Genomic DNA, 18,062 nt, shown 5'->3' on the forward strand with positions numbered 1-18,062 from the left:
TGTTTGTTTTTAACTAGCAAAGAAACTACTGCAAAGTGCTTTAGACCTTAGGTACAGATACAAGGCTGGAAGCCCTTAGGCTCCAATAATCTATTGGATACATTGTCAACATCTCCAAAAAGCATTTAAAAAGACAGGGATTTAACACAACAATGCGAATTTCCTCCTTCTGAAAAAATAGGAGGCCCAGGGATGGTGGCCAGTGCTTCCCCACAGTGGGTCCCATTAGATGGGAGGTGCCTCCAACTCACCAGCCTCTATCCAGCCCTTAACTTTTTTTTTTTTTTAATTTTTTATTTATTTTCAGCGTAACAGTATTCATTGTTTTTTCACCACACCCAGTGCTCCATGCAATCTGTGCCCTCCCTAATACCCACCACCTGGTTCCCCCACCCTCCCACCCCGCCCCTTCAAAACCCTCAGGTTGTTTTTCAGAGTCCATAGTCTCTCATGGTTCACCTCCCCTTCCAATTTCCCTCAACTCCCTTCTCCTCTCCATCTACCCTTGTCCTCTATATTATTTGTTATGCTCCACCAATAAGTGAAACCATATGATACTTGACTTTCTCTGTTTGACTTATTTCACTCAGCATAATCTCTTCCAGTCCTGTCCATGTTGCTACAAAAGTTGGGTATTCGTCCTGTCTGATGGAGGCATAATACTCCATAGTGTATATGGACCACATCTTCCTTATCCATTCATCCGTTGAAGGGCATCTTGGTTCTTTCCACAGTTTGGCGACCGTGGCCATTGCTGCTATAAACATTGGGGTACAGATGGCCCTTCTTTTCACTACATCTGTATCTTTGGGGTAAATACCCAGCAGTGCAATTGCAGGGTCATAGGGAAGATCTATTTTTAATTTCCTGAGGAATCTCCACACTGTTCTCCAAAGTGGCTGCACCAGTTTGCATTCCCACCAACAGTGTAAGAGGGTTCCCCTTTCTCCACATCCTCTCCAACACACGTTGTTTCCTGTCTTGCTAATTTTGGCCATTCTAACTGGTGTAAGGTGGTATCTCAATGTGGTTAACTTATTTCCATTACCTGACTGGGTCCTATACTCATGTGCATGTTTCAATCTCTGCCTTAGAGACATAGAAAGGCTTAGGGAGTTCGTCAAACATCCTAAAATAATACCCATAGTTTTAACAGCAGCAAATGGGGTCTAATATGTGATTTGCAAAAGTTAGTTATTACAAAACAGACAAATTTAGAGATGGGTAAAAGGATAGGAATTTTAAAAGATTCTTCCCTTTGCAAGAACATCAAAAATGATTCAATTAACAGAAGTCCAAATTATACACAGTCTTTGAACAAAATGAGCCTCCATGTAGCAAATATTGATGACTATAATGAGTCCACTGGCCTTTGGAATGATTCAAGCACAGCCAAGTAGCAGCATTTTTCATCTTTGTAAATAAAAAAGCGTCTGTCGGGAGCCTCATTAGCAAACTCTCATTACTGGGCTGACAGATTGTTGTTGAAATATGTTCTCAACAGACATACGTGCAAGCCCCCAAACAAACAAGTTAAAATGTGAAGTCACCCTTCATAATCATGAGCCAGCTTGAAGGTCAGGTCCTAAAGAAAATTCTAAAGCAACAGAGCTACAGTGGCTCCTATTTTGAGAAACAGAAAGAAAAGTAGGAGAGAAGAGGAAAAGGAAGGAGAGAAAAGGCAAAACAACAACAAAAAACAAAAGCAAAAACAAGAAAACAAAAAACAAAGAAAGGAATGGAGGTTGAAGAGAAAGAATCTCAGGTTTGGAATAAAGTACTGTTCCAGGCATCATCATATATGAAGTCTTTTAATCCTTGTACAAACCAGGAACTGTAATTATCCCATTTTGTAAGACTGGCCTACCTGAGGCAGAGAGAACTTAAGTAACCTACCCAGGGTTACACAGCTAGTAAGTGACAGCCTCAGGATTTGAATATAAGCAGCCATCATACTGTGTTTCCTGTCTGATGGAGGAAGAAGCATGGTGGTTGCCTAGTATTTCCTTCCCCTAATATCTGAATCCCCATGATCCTACTAAGCTACTTTCCAGCTGAATACTTCCAGTGCTGGAAACTTCAAGAAGCATCACATTCTATTTAGACTCCTCTAATAATTTGTTCATAACTGCTGGTAATAATTAACCATTAACAATAGCACTTTTCCTTTCTGAGTGCTTGCTGCATGTTAAGAATTTTAGTAAAGTTTTTATTTTGTTTCTTTCAAATTATAAATTAAGCTTCACAGCAATCCTCTAAAGTAAATATTATTATTGCCTCAGTTCTGTGAATGAAAATAGGCACAGAATGATCAAGCAACTTGCTTGTGGTCACACAGCTAGTGGGGGATATAACTAAGATTTAAATCCAACCACAACTCCACAGAGATGACACTCCACAACACTGCATTATAACAACTCCTTTGTTTGCAGTTCAACCCCATGCCACCAACTAGATATAAAAACATCTTTGGAATATTGCTAGCTACCATTTATTGATACCTAATGTATGCAAAGCTGTACGCTAAGTGTTATACATTCATTTCCTCATTTAGTCCTCATATCAATACTGTGAGCTAAGTATTATCATTCCCAATTCATAGATGAAGAAGTTGAGATTCAAGTCAGTTGATGTAGTACGCCAAATCACACAGCCAGGATTCAAGGGCAAATCGGAATGGCTTCAAAGCCAGCCCTCAATGCTGTTCTGCTGCATTAGCCCTTGTGTGATAAGCACATATACAGAAAAATTTTTCTCGGAGTACAAATACAGACAAGGGTCTCTTAGTTGCAGTGACCTGAATCCACTTGATGGCTAAGGCCATCAGAATCTACCAGAGAAAAGAAAAACAATCAAGGTGCCAACAGTAGCTACCCAAAGCTCATGCCCAATTCTACATCTCCATGACAAGAGCCCCATCAGGGTCCCTTGACTTCCTGGTCCAGGGTCATTGCCTGCTTAGACCCTTGAGACTCAGTTACTTATGCACACCTTGTAGCTTTTCTAATTATCAGAACTTCAGCTCACTCCTGAGCAAGGAAGGAATCTATTGACTGTTAAGCCAGCATACTGGTTTCAAGATTCAAGTTCAACCACCACTGATAGTTCACCTATTATGTACATGGTACTGGGCTAAGTACTTCAGAATAATCCCTTGCAATCCTTCATGAGAAGAGCTTATTACCACTTTCACTTGCAAGGTGATTATAATAACCTCAACTACATCAGGGCTGTCTTTGGGACTTTTTCTGACATCTCCACCCCTGCTAGGTCATTGACTTCCATGACTCCCGTTATCAGCTCCTTAATCTTTTCGCCTGTCACCTATATCTGGCCATACTCCAAGACCTGACCAGGCAGATAACAATAGCTGGCATCCATAGTAAAATCCATGACAATGAACACCATGATCAAAAGCAGGCTGTGCATGCTCGCTTCGGCAGCACATATACTAAAATTGGAACGATACAGAGAAGATTAGCATGGCCCCTGCGCAAGGATGACACGCAAATTCGTGAAGCGTTCCATATTTTATGCGGTTTCCCAGTGAACTGCCGCTCTGCGGAGTAAGCACCAAAAAAAAAAAAAAAGCAGGCTGTGTAACATAGCACTTGCCGTATCTCAGGGCTTGCCCCCAGGCTGAACACCCTTTCCAGTTAAATAATAGCAACCCCATCCAGGAGATAAGCACTTCCGTTTTTAATAGAAAGCTCACAAAGTGTATCCCGGGGGAAGATGAGAAAAGGAAAATGTTCACCATTCTTCTGGACAATTGTGAAGTACTAATTTCTCAAATCTTCCTCCCTTCCCACATCTCAAATACCAAAATGAAATGTATCTAAATTCTCTAGTCAGCAACTGTGGAGGGTAAGGAGAAAGTTGAGGAGAGATTAAAAATATCCCAGGACATTAGGGAAAAAATTCCATAGTCTATAGGCAGCATAATTTTTGGTTATGTCACTAAAGCCTCAGTGTTTACATTTATAAAATGAGGGAAATAACATTTACCCCACAGGGTATTGGAGAGACTGTTTTTTAAACATGATTATGAAGTAAAGGCATAAAACCTTGGACAGGAAGAAAACATACCAATTTAGGATAAGTGTTACCTACAGTATGGACAAAAAGACAAAACTAGAACGGAAGAGGGATAAAAAGAGGTTTTCAACTGCATCTAAAATTTTTACTTCTTAAAAAAAGTGTTATTATTTGTTTATTGAGTGGTCATTGCCTGAATGTATTTTATTTTCCTGCATAATTGAAATATCTAATGATACCAAGATCAAACAGAAGCTAGTGGTTAAGAGTATGATCTCTGGAATCAAATCCTTGATTTGAGTAGAGATCTACGACTTACTATCTGTGTAATCTTAGACAAGTCATTTTACTTCTCTGAACCTCAGTTTTCTTATCTTTAAGGTAGGAATAATAATGGTGTTTGTCTCATGAGGCTGAAGTTAGAAAAGGAATGCAGAATTTTCCCATTACCTGGCATATGGTAAGTGTTCAAAATTCAGTAAATATCATTCTCTCTTTTAAAAATCAATAATCAGGAGGGCCTGGGTGGCTCAGTCATTAAGGGTCTGCCTTCGGCTCAGATCATGATCCCAGGGTCCTGGGATTGAGCCTCACATCGGGCTTCCTACTCTGGGAGGCCTTCTCCCTCTCTCACTCCCCCTACTTGTGTTCCCTCTCTCTTTGTGTCTCTCTCTGTCAAATAAATAAATAAATAAAATCTTAAAAAAAAAAAAAAACAATCATCATCATCATCATCATCATCAACAACAACAACCAGAGAAAGTTAGGCATATTTTCTTTTTTTTTTTTTTTTGAAGATTTTATCTATTTATTTGACAGAGGGATCACAAGTAGGCAGAGCAGCAGGCAGAGAGAGAGGAAGAAACAGGATCCCCGCTGAGCAGAGCGATGTGGGGCTTGATCCCAGGACTTTGAGATCATGAACCGAGCCAAAGGCAGAGGCTTAGCCCACTGAGCCACCCAGGCGCCCCAATTGGGCATATTTTCTATTCTATTTCCAGAACCCACAGATTTTTTAATACCATTGCTTTTTTCAGTGATTTTTTTCAGTCATTTCAACATATTTCCATAACAACAAAGTAAATGAAACATGCTTCAAATTTAACAAAATGGAGCTTATTGATGATTTGGCCTCATCCTCATTCAGAAGAGGAGAAAACTTCACTTTCACATGACCTATCTCTAAAGCAGACCCAAACAAGGGCCATCTCCCTGCAAAGTGGCACTTTAATAAGACACCCTGTCAAGTGTTCATAATGATACCCTTTTACCCTGAAAGCAAAGAACTTAGATCACTCTCAATAGAGTTATTGCCCCAGAAGCTACTGCATGGCTCTGGGTATACCTTACTCAGCAAGCGGTAGATCCAAAAGTCTCCTTGCAGAGTTCTTTGCAGCTGAACCAAGAACAAGGTAATGCATTTAAAACTTGGAAAGAACTCCAGATATTTTTAAGTGAGAAAAGCAAGTCTCAGAATGGTATGCACAGTGTGGACCCATTTCTAGAAGACAACAAAAGCTATGCCTTACCTTAAAAAGCAAAAGCTTCTAATGTCAGCCTCCTCCCTCACACCTTTGTTTCATTTTACTAGTAAACACAATTCAAAAGCTCCTTGGGAACCTTGGGAACCCATTCACTTCCTATTAATAGTAGGCCCCCATGACCCAAACAAGTGTAATATCAGTAGGTGGAATGGAAATTTCCCTGTCATTCTAGAAAGGAAGGAAATAATTGAAAGTGGAGAAGATATTCCCTCTGAAGGGCTTCTAAAGAAGAGTCTAAACAAGCAGGGCTACCCCAAAAGACCATTCCCCTACCACAGTCTATGCAATTAGAAGAGAAAAAGACAAAGGGAGAGACAAAGAGACAGAGGGGTCTTTGGAGGTGGTAGTTGCTGCCTTAGGAGCACTTGGTGTAGCTTCCCCGCCCCAAGCCAAATCCAAGCATGGGGGTGCAGTCCAGAAGATTTACTCCTAGGGACACCTGGCCTCTCATTCCCCAGCTACACAACTATTCATGCAGGGCACCGGCTGATCTTCAGGTTTATTTGATCAGGAAAGACAGAGAATTGGAAAGAAAGCACCCTGAACTCCTACCCACCCCCAACCTTGTTTAAACTGGAGAAGGAATGGAGGCATTAAACTGGATATAGGAATAAAGTCTTCTTTTGAAATGTAATTAAATATCAGGAAAGATGTCAACCAAGTGGGACTGAAGAAAATGACTGAGGAAAAATCACATGATTTTTTTATGTTTGTCCGCCCATAAGGAATTCTGACTGCCCAATAAACATACGTATTTTCCACATCTAAAATCAGAACATAGAATGTTTATGTAGACTCTGGGGTAAAAGAGGCAACCTGAGAGATGTAGTACGGACCAAAAAATAAGCAGTAGGATATCTAAGGTTTAGTAACAACAGGTATCCTACTGAACAATTTGAGTTTTCAATACAACAAAATATTATCTTTATAATAAAAAGTTAACCAAAATGAGCTCCAGTGACAGGAAATTCATCCATGTCTAAGGTTCCAGGTCAGGCTTTTGTCTTCCTCATTCATCCAGCTGAGTAAATTCAGTATAGGCGAGGAAGGGCTAGCCTCACCCATTCCAGGCAATCAAAGAGCCAGCTTTCAGGTTCTCTGGGCCATACTGTAAAGATATATACCTGCCGATCTCCACGTAGCTTTAAATAATGGGGGGAGGGATGGAATTAGCCAACACAGAGCACTGAAGAGTTAGGCGTGGTGCTAGATAGCTTCTCTACTTTCTCACACTATCCTCATAAGAAGCCCAAGAACAGGCAACATTAACACATTTCACAGGTGAGAAAACTGAAGCCCACCTACCCAGCCAGTGGGTATAGGACCAGAGAATAACTTTCTGATTCAAAAGTTCATGGTCTTTCCACTCCTTTTTTGGTTTGTTAGTTTGGGGCAGGATTTAAAAACTACTGGTGGTGCCTGGGTGGCTCAGTCAGTTAAGCATCTGCCTTCGGCTCAGGTCATTAAATAATTCTTCTTAGGGGAACCGTCATGCACTGCTGGGGGGAACACAGACTGGTATAGCCACACTCAAGAAGGGTATGGAGGTTCCTCAAAAAGTTAAAAATAGAACTACCCTACAATTCAGCAATTACACTACTAGGTATTTACCCAAGAATACAAAAATACTAATTCAATGGGATACATGCACCCTGATGTTTACAGCAGCATTATCTACAATAGCCAAATTATGGAAACAGCACAAGTGTCCAGCAACAATTGAATGGACAAAGAAGATCAGCCATAAAAAGAACGAAATCATGCCATTTGCAAAGACATGAATGGAACTAGAGAGCATGATGTTAAGTGAAATAAATCAGTGAGAGAAAGACAAATACCATATGATTTCACTCATGTGTAGAATTTATGAAACAAAACAAATGAGCAAAAGGAAAAAAGAGAGAGACAAATACAAACCAAGAAACAGACTCTGAACTATGGAGAAAAACTGGTGGTTACCAGAGAGGAGGTAGATGAAGGGATGGATGGGTGAAATAGGTGATGGGGATTAAGGAATGTACTTTTTGCGAAGAGCACAGGGTGTTTTATGGAAATGTTGAATCACTATATTGTATACCTGAAACTAATATTGTGTGTATGTTAACTATAATTTAAATAAAAACTTCAAAATAAGATAAATACATGTTTCTTCTTTATAAAGATTTCCTAAAACTCCTTTAAAATAAAAATAACTATGAAAAGCATTAAAAATTGAAGTGATTATGATTTTTTAATTATAGTATCTTATTTCTAATTGATATTGACCAACTCTCTGTTATAATAGTATCATAAAGTTAATCTATTCCTTCCTACTCCTCAATTCTTGATTTTACATGTTTTTTTAATATTATCCACTTTCTTAACAATAACATTTTTTGGTAGTCATAAACATTGTGACTTTTAAAATTTTATTTTACTTTATTTTTTTTCAGTGTTCCAAAATTCATTGTTTATGTGACTTTTAGTATCAATCTTTATAAATTGATTCATTTAGACTCAATGCTCACCACTATTTTCTTTTATCACAGCTTTTTAATTCCTGTATTTTTAAATTTTGATTCACGTCTCAGTTGGCTGGATTTCATTTTTCAAGTAGGTTTCTGCAAAAGGGTTTCATGGGCACACCCAAGTTCTTTTTATTATACCATCCTGACTCATTTTTGACCAACACTGTGGTTTTCACTTTTTTATATTTGACAGTAGCAGGTTTTCAATCAGGATCATAGGCAGAGCTCCCCTTCTGCAAAACAGACAATACCCGGCCTGGTCTCAGAGCCTGTAGCCATCCAAGGCCCTCGGGGAAAACTTAGGGTCCATAAATTTCAGTTAAAACTCCATATACATATGGGTGTAGGCATGATAACTCCTGCTGTTTTGCATACAGATAAATAGACTCATGTTAACAGACTTCTGAACATTGAATATGTATTTTCAAAGTATTCATGAACTGGCACTCACTCACTAAATTAGTATGCCCAGCTCTTTCTAGAAAGGCATTGTGGCCACTTATTACAAGGATACATTAAAATAAAACTAATAAAATAGAATCAAAAATGGAAAACCAGAGCCAAAGAAGTTAATAACAAGGACATTAACCCCAAAGACAAATGAAAAGTGGCTCAAGTCAACAAGTGTGGTCTGAAGGTCAGACCTTTCTGAAGGTCAGACGCCATGCCAGGTGAAAGTAACAGAAGGCTCTGACTAGGCAGCCTGTGTGGTCAGTTTACTGCCCGGAAGCTCTTTCTCCAGGAAAATCTCATGAAAAGAAGAGGAATATACTTGTCTGGATCTCAAAATGTGGAACACAACAAATCATCACCGACAGTAGGCACAATCTTGGTAGGCACAGGGTGGAAGAAAGAGCATGGGCTTGCATGCATAAGGAGGGATACAGAGCTATGCTCCCTGTGTGACCCTTGGGGAGTCATTTCTTTTCCCTGAGTCTTGATTCCTCCCTTGCAGACATGAGGCCTCATGTTTCTAAGGATTAGCGTTTGGTAGCTAAAAGAGACACTAAGGAGAACAGTCGTGCTGATATTTTCACTCTTTGCCCTTGTTAGATACTTACAGTTTGGTTATTTGCCACTAGGTAGAACAGGATTTATAAAAGATGGGTTGCACTGAGGCGAGGGGCCTGGGTGTTTGGAATCATATTCCTTCCTTCCTGCCCCAGCCTCATTCACTCTGTGTGTAAAAGGTTTGCATAGGGCCAGACTGGGATTTTTAGAGGCCTGGACATTAAAAAGTGCATTGTTTTACCTCATATACAACCCAGAATAACAATAATACTAAAGGATAAGATAAATGTAAGGGAGGTGAACAATGTTCTCCTTTCTACCATGATGACTCCTTGAAAGCTGTTTTGAGATATCAGATATCAAATACATTCCCCCTCACAAAAGCTCTAATGCTTGTTTGTTTTTTGGTTTGCATGCATGTGTGTGTGTGTGTGTCTGCTTGTAGACATGTGTTTGTATATGTGTATATATGTGAACATGCTTCTGCGTGTTTATGTTTGCATGTGTGTACGCATCTGCTTGTGTATGTGTGTGTATATGTATGCATGTGTGAGCATGTCTGTGTGTGTGTATGCATGTATGTGTGTGCCAATCTCCACAATTGCCCTGGAAGTTAGACATGGTTGGTCTGACACTGGGGATAAGACCTGTCCTGTGGGTTGCCTTGAGGAGTGACCAAACTAACATGCTATAAGGAAGTTAGCGTAGTGCCCCAGTATGTAGTAAGAATCCAAACACGGCAAGTTCTGTAGGCAACCTCCTTTCCTCCGGCTGGCTATTTCCCCTGGAGGGGGCCTCCTTCATAGCAGCAGGCCTGCTTCCTGTCCACCCCTCTCTCCTGTCCCAGCACAAGAACTCTCTAATCTGAGAGATTAGCTGAGAGGGAGGGGTGGACCTGGGGACTCAGCCAACTCATTTCTTTCACTTCTTTCTTGCTTCTTGCCCTGCCCAGCTATAGGAAGGATATATGCTCTCCACACAGCAGGGTAGAGGTAGGCCCAGGGAGGGGGAGAATGGTGGAGGCCCTGCTCTGCCAGTGAGAACTGGAAGAGCCTGCCTGATTGTGGCCAAAACACTGGCAAGTTCACTTGGCTCGTACACCCAAGCCATGCTCCCAATATCAATTTTATCAGTGACATAGGTGATATACTGATTTATAATTCCCTGACTTACGGGTTCAAGGCCATTAGCTTTTGTGCAAATTTTTAAAAGCTCCCCTACCACCATCATCACCATTGAACACAGCCCAATGGACATTTGGCTTCAAAAGAAGATGGCACTTCTGTGAGAAGAAAGAGATGCCCCTTTGCCCAAGACCGGGATCCCAGCTTGATACAGGGAATGAGTGCTGCTCCCAGGACCAGGTGCAGTGCCATACCACACAGCTGTACATAGCAAACCTTTTGGAATCAAAGATATAACTACTGAACTCTTCAAAATCCTAATCCCAATAGCATGGATTTCCCTTTATAATATTATTAGTATTTATACTAAGAAAGAAGGTGGATGTCACAGGCCAAATAGCCCCATGGCTGTGGTAAATGGATAGCACAACAAACATCAAACCTCTCAAGTCAGACCTTTGCTACTAAGCATAAATTCCTAAAATAACAAAACATTTTTTCAGTGAATTCTAATTGCTAATATTATCAAAATGCATAACAGACCACACAAAGTTCCAGGTTCCAAGAGAGGGCTGGAGGTGCTAGGTATGCACTGCAGATGTCCCAACACGATCAGCCAGGGGGCCCGGCATCCATAGGTCACTTGAACCAGTGACTCACCTCCACAGGTCTCCTGTATTCGCACCACGTCACCAATCTGCAGGGAGAGCTGGGGGGCTCCATTCCCCTGGAAGTTGTATATTGCTGTGAAACAGAAGAGAGGGGCAGCATGGTGAGACCTCTGGATACTGAAAATCACAGAGTTTACTTCATACCCATACCTACATAGGTTAATAAGACCAATACTGAAACCCACTGCCTACCATAGGAGTCAATGCAGGTCTAGCTTGGCTGCTAAAGGCCCCCACTCATTAACCGAACCTGACTCCTCCCAGCACAGGTCCTGCACTCCAGTCTGCATGACAAGGAGGCTATTGATATCATCGACCATAGGTTGACGTCTCCCAGCGCACTAGGCATGTGCTCTGCACATCTTCTCCTTCCATTCTAACAGCAACCCTATGAGGTATAAACCGTGATCCCATTTTACAGACGGAAAACAGAGGTGCTAAAAAGTTAAACAATTTGGTCAAAGTCTTCAGGTCAGGAAGTGACAGGAAAATCAGTATCTAACTTCTATATTCTCAACCACTATGATGAGCTACTTGCTGCTCCACAGTTACTCCCTCCTTGTGACAACACCCTAACATTCAAGGGTGTGCCTTGTCTTCCCATTTCTATTATCAATCCCTGGGGAACAGTAGTTGGCTATAAACATTCAGAGTTCCCCTGTGCTGTCAGAAGCTCTGCTAACCCCTGAGAACACAAGATCATGCCATATCATTGCAGTGCACAGGCCCTGTTCAGCGTCACTTGCTCAGTGGGGACCAGATCACATTGTTCATCCAGATTAAGGATGCAACCTACTTTCCAAAGGTTAAATGGAACCATCAGCTTGGGAGGTTTTCAATAACAGAATAGGGCACAATGCATGTGGCTTTATTTAAGGAAAGACTCTCAGGAGTTTTACTTGAGGAAAGACTCTTAACGAGGAGGACATTATGATCCTAGAATGTTGTCATCACTCATTCATGCAGCAGACATTCAGGAAGTGGGTATGATGTGTCAAGCATATGCTAAGCACTGATCTTGCTCTTTTGGTGAACACAGAAATAAATATAAGTTTATAAAATACGAGATATGTGAAAGAGGGAACAATAGGGCCTAGTAGAGTGTTATAAGACACACCAACTTTTGTTGGAGTACTTAGGGAAGGCCTCCCTGAGCTGATACATGAAATATTTGAGCAGGTCAGCTATGGAGACAACAAGGGAGGGGCATTTCAAGAAGAGGGAACAGTAGGTGCAAAGGCCCTCAGAAAGGAAGACACCTGAGATATGCAGAGACCATCAACAGAAACTGCTGTGGATGGAGTATGATAACAGAGAAAAGGGTGACACAAGATGAGGCTGAAGAACCAGGTCATATACAGCCTTGTGATGGATTTGGGATTTATTCCAAGAGAATGGGAATCTGGAGGGATGTTATTTATTTATTTGGGCTTAGCTTTATTGAGATATAATCTGCCCATTTAATGTGTATAATTCAATAATTTATTCACAGAGTTGTGAAAACATCACCATGATTAATTTTAAAGCAATCTCATCACCTCAGAACTCTCCCCCAACCCCAAGTGGCCACTAATCTACATTCTATCTCTCCAGATATGCTTATTCTGGGCATTTTATACAAATAGAATCATATCATATATGGTCTTTCACTTAGCACAATGTTTTCAAAATTCATCCATGTGGTAGGTATATGAACTCAATTCACTCCCTCTCCCATTGGTCCTCAGTTGCTTCATATGTTAACAAAACAAAATGCATTCAAAAATTTTTCTTTGGGTGACTTCAGCAGAAATGGCAGAGTAAGGAACTCCAAGTGACTGTCTTTCTAAAGAAGCAAAGAAAAATCTGACAAAAGCTCCCAGAATCAACTTTATCAGAACTCTGGAAGATAGCCAACAGTTTATAGGAATCAAGCAAATGTTTACTCAAGAAAAAGGCAATTGAAACCTGGTAAAGCTTTGTGACATTTTAACATATTCTTGTCCCACTCTCTACTCCCCATCTCAGTGTCAGTTTTGAAAATGATATTCCAAGTCCTAAGTGTGGGTTTCTAGAGCCAGAGGGAGCAGAGACTACCTTGTTCCAGGAAACTGTAATTGTTTGTTTTGATCTGTCTGTAGGTCCCTAAAGGACTATAGCTATGAGCTTGCCCTTTCTTATTATTTATTATTTATGCTTTGGAGGACCAAGGGGAGAAAAAATGAATTGAGTCGATGGTGAGACTACCAGGAAGACTCAGGATTCCTCTCATTTAGTTCAATTCTTCTTCCGCCCTGTTTGGTCACATGATTCATCAGCAGAAAGCCTCTATTTGTTTTGGAGACCACTGGGATTAGAGACACAGAGCAACAGCATTTTCCTGGGCCTTTCCACATGTACTCTGCCTCCTTCCATCCAATCTCCACATTGTAGCGAGAGCAATAGTCAGTGCAATGAGATTATATCACTCCTCTGTTTAACTAATACCTTTCAAACTTCCATCTGCTGCCATATATATAAACAAAGTACAATGGAGAATTCTTTAGTCAAAAAAAGGAACAAAGTACTAACAGTTGCTACAACATGGATAAGTCTTGAATGTATAACACCCCCATATAACAAGGGATCTAGAATGCTATGCACAGATTTGGACACATGCTGAGAATGGATGGGTCACCAACTGTGGGAAGAACCAAGACGCTCTTCAACAGACAAATGGATAAGGAAGATGTGGTCCATATATACTATGGCCTATTATGCCTCCATCAGAAAGGACGAATACCCAACTTTTGTATCAACATGGACGGGACTGGAAGAGATTATGCTGAGTGAAATAAGTCAAGCAGAGAGAGTCAATTATATGGTTTCTCTTATTTGTGGAGCATAACAAATAACATGGAAGACATGGGGAGATGGAGAGGAGAAGGGAGTTGGAGGAAATTGGAGGGGTAGACGAACCATGAGAGACTGTGGACTCTGAAAAACAATCTGAGGGTTTTGGAGGGGTGGGGGGTAAGAAGGTTGGGTGAGCCTGGTGGTGGGTATTATGGAGGGCACGAATTGCATGGAGCACTGGGTGTGGTGCATAAACAATGAATTCTGGAACACTGAAAAGAAATTTAAAAAAAAAATCCTACAAGTAGGTTTAAATATTTATATAATTTGCACTTTATTGAGAATAAAATATGTTTGTATTTTAATGCTAGAATATATGCAGAGATAAAATTAAGAATAGACTTCCTTCAATTAAATATTTTAGTTTTTAATTAGTTTTAAAGAAAAAGAAAAAGAAGAAAAGAAAGAATGGATGGGAGAAGGTCCTAAACTCTCAACTCTGATTGGCCTTCAAGCTCCATGCTGGCAAGAAATGCCAGCTAAGTCAGAGTTGCAAATTATCTGGCTACATGTTAAAGTTATGACCCTACCCACACATAGAGCCAAGCTACAAACACCAGATTTTTTTTTCCTTTAAACTCCAGGCACTTGGAGATTTAAGTGACCAATCCTCACAAAAATGCTTTAGAAAAGTCACTAAACAGACAAACTACTACAACCTATGTTAAGCAGCTACAGCCAGCTCTGGCAAGGAGGAGAATCTGACATCTGAGTTAGAACATTATAATATTCAAGATAACTAGTTTTCAACACAAAAATTATGAGGCTTATAAAAAAAACAAGAAAGGACGGCCCATTTATAAGAGAACAAAAAGAAAATAATAGAGATACCACACAGAAGGACAGACATTGGATTTATGAGACAAAGACTTTAAATCAATTATCTTAAATATGCTGAACTAGCTAAAGGAAACCATGGCCAAAGAACTAAGCAAAACCAAAATATTAATGTCTTATAATACAGAGAATATCATTAAATAGATAGAAATGACAAACAAATAAAACAGAAATTCTGAAGTTAAAAAGTACAATAACAAATGTGAAAAATTCATTAGAGAGATTCAATAACAGACTTGAACAGACAGAAGAAAGAATCAATAACCTTGAAAGTAGGTCAGTTGAGATCAATCAGCCTACAAAACAAAAAGAAAAAAGAATAAAGAAAAATGAACAGGACCTAAGTGACCTGTGGGATTATCAAGCATACCAGCTTCACATAAGGGGAGTTCCATAATTAGAGGAAAGAGAGGTAAAGGTACAGAAAGAGTATTTGAAAAAATAAAGTTCAGAAAATTCCATTTGATGGAAGACATGAATTTACAAGCCCAAAAAGCTCAGTGAGATCCGAACAAAAAAAACACAAAGATATCCACACTGAGACATAATTACCAAACTGTCAAAAACCAAAGACAAAGAGAGAATCTTAAAAACAGCAAGAGAGAAGCAACTCATCATTTACAAAGACTCCTCAATAAAATTAATAAATGATTTCTTTTCAGAAACTACAGAGGCAACAAATTGAGAATTTTAGAGGGGTGCAGGGTGGGGGGATGAGTTAGCCCAGTGATGGGTATTAAGGAGGGCATGTATTGCATGGAGCACTGGGTGTTATACACAAACAATGAATCATGGAACACTACATCAAAAACTAATGATGTAATACATGCCCTCCTTAATACCCACCACTGGCTATTAAGGAGGACATATATTGCATGGAGCACTGGGTGTGGTGCATAAACAATGAATTTTGGATCACTGAAAAAAAAATTAAATAAAAAAAAATGCTCCAAGAATAGATTTAAAAAAAAAGAAAAACTAATGATGCACTCTATGGTGAATAACATAACACACACACACAAAAGAAATCACAGAGGCTAGAAGGCAGTGGATAACATATTTAAAGTGCTAAAAGGAAAAAATAAAAACAAAAAACTTCAACCTAGCATTCTATTTCTCACAAAATATCTTTCTAAAATGAAGAAGAAGTTAAGAGATAAACAGAAACGGAGGTCCATTGTTAACAGACAATAGGAAAGACAAATGCATAAAATAATAATTATAAATCAAAATAATGGGTACATCATGTATAAAAATGTAATGTGTGACAATAACAACAAAAGAGGAGGAATAGATTTTGTATACTAGTGAAGCTAAGTTAGTATTAACTCAAAATATATTGTTATTATTGTAAGATGTTAATTGTGAGCCCCAGATTAATCCCCGAGAAAATAACCAAAAAAAAAAATTTTTTTTTGAGAGAAAAGAAAAGGAATCAAATCAGCAAACTAGGAAAAAAATCAATTAAACATAAAAAAGGCGGTAATGAAGAATTGAAGAACAGAAAAACATTAAAAACATTAAGATATACAGAAAACAAATAGCAAAATGTTAGCAGTAAATCCTTCTTTATGAGTATTTACATTAAATGTAAATAAATTAAACCCTCCTGACAAAAGACAGAGATTGACAGAAAGGATTATAAAACACCATTACCACCACCAACAAAAACCCACCATGATCCAAATATACGTTATCTACAAGAAACTCACTTTAGATCCAAAGACACAAGTTCAAAGTGAAAGAAAAAATGTTCCATGCACATAACAAAAAGAACACTATAGTGTACTAATATTAGACAAAACAGACTTTAAGTCAAAAGTTGTACAAGAGACAAAAAAGAACATTATATATTGGCAAAAGGGTCAGCACACCAAGAACATATAGCAATTATGAACATATGTTCCTAATAACACAGCACCAAAGTGTATGAAGCAAATATTGACACAATTAAAAGAAGAATTAGGCACTTCTACAATAATAATCAGAGACTTCAATATCCCACTATCAATAATGGATAGAACAAGAAGGAATAAAATCAGTAAGAAAATAGAGGTCCCAGGGGCACCTGGGTGTCTCAGTTGGTTGAGTGGCTGCCTTTGGCTCAGGTCATGATCCCAGGGTCCTGGGATCGAGCCCCACATCGGGCTCCCTGCTCAGTGTGGAGCCTGCTTCTCCCTCTCCTTCTGCCTGCCACTCTGTCTGCTTGTACTCTCTATCTCTCTGTCAAATAAATAAATAAATAAATAATCTTTTAAAAAATTAAAAAAAAAAAGAGGTCCTGAACCACACTAAAAGTAACCAGACCTAACAGACACATACAAAATACTTTATCCTATAACATCAGAATGCACATTCAAGTACATATAAAACATTCCCTAGAATACCCCATATGTTAGGCCACAAAACACATCTCAATACATGAAAAACACTGAAACCATACAAAGTAACTTTTCCAACCACAAAGGAACAAAGCTAGAAACGAGTAACAGAAGTAAAACTGGAAAATTCACAACTACGTATAAAGTAAACATACAGTTTGTTTGTTTGTTTGTTTGTTTTCTTAAGCAGGCTCCACGTCCGGCATAGCTCAATGTGGCACTCAAACCCATGACCCTAAGATCAAGACCTGGAGCTGAGATCAAGAGTCAGATGGAGTCAAATGCTTATCTGACTAATCCACCCAGGCACCCTGTAAACAACATACTCTTAAGCAACAAGGGATCAAAGAAGAACTCACAAGGGAAAATAGGAAATATTTTGAGACACATTAAAATGAAAACAACCTACGAAAACTTACGGATGAAAATGAAAGTAATGATCATAGCATATCAGCGAAGAGGGGCCTTCAAGAAGAAATGAGATCAAAACTGTCCTCAAATATAAACAAGAGGTACTTATAATATTGCTTCATTGTGTCCCAGAGAGATTCTCAGTTGCCCTTTCATGTTGTCTTTACAATTACTACATGAGGTAGCTACTACCCTGATGTTACAGATGTGCAAAATAAAGTTCAGAGGGTTTGAGTGGCCCACCCCAAATCTCCCCTTACTCTTTTGGTGGTAAGTCACAGAGCCAGGACTCAAACCCAGCCCTACGCCTTACTCATTCTCTATACCATTGCCCCTCCCACCCTCCCCAAAACCTAGATGGCAGGTACTCAGGTGTTCACCAGAGCCTGCTTCATTCTTCCATCTTGCAACATTCTCTAAGAGAAAAGGAGGAAACTTATGGGCTATTTAGTCCAAACATCTATACAAATCAGCCCTTTCACCAAGAAAACAGCTAGTCTTTATAGGTATTCATAATAATGCAAAGTCTCCATCCTGAAGGTTGATAAATCTTGGGAGCCAAGAATCTATCTGGAGTCAGAGAGATGTGGCTCCTGAGCCCAGTTCTACTCTTTGTGGGCTGTGGCCTCAAACCCAGAGCCATAGCATGTGATATACAGGCTCT

General features: G+C 39.5%; 1 protein-coding gene across 1 annotated transcript in view; it reads right to left on the reverse strand.

Moving 5' to 3' along the window:
• Positions 1 to 18,062, reverse strand: part of DOCK2 (dedicator of cytokinesis 2) — a 403,190-nt gene that overhangs the window by 370,689 nt on the left and 14,439 nt on the right. The window contains exon 2 of the mRNA XM_080804304.1: positions 10,885 to 10,968. Within this exon, the coding sequence (XP_080660430.1) occupies positions 10,885 to 10,968 (84 nt within the window). The remainder of the gene's footprint in view (positions 1 to 10,884; positions 10,969 to 18,062) is intronic.

This window comes from Martes martes, assembly GCF_963455335.1.
Source record: "Martes martes genome assembly, chromosome: 5".
Taxonomy (NCBI): domain Eukaryota; kingdom Metazoa; phylum Chordata; class Mammalia; order Carnivora; family Mustelidae; genus Martes; species Martes martes.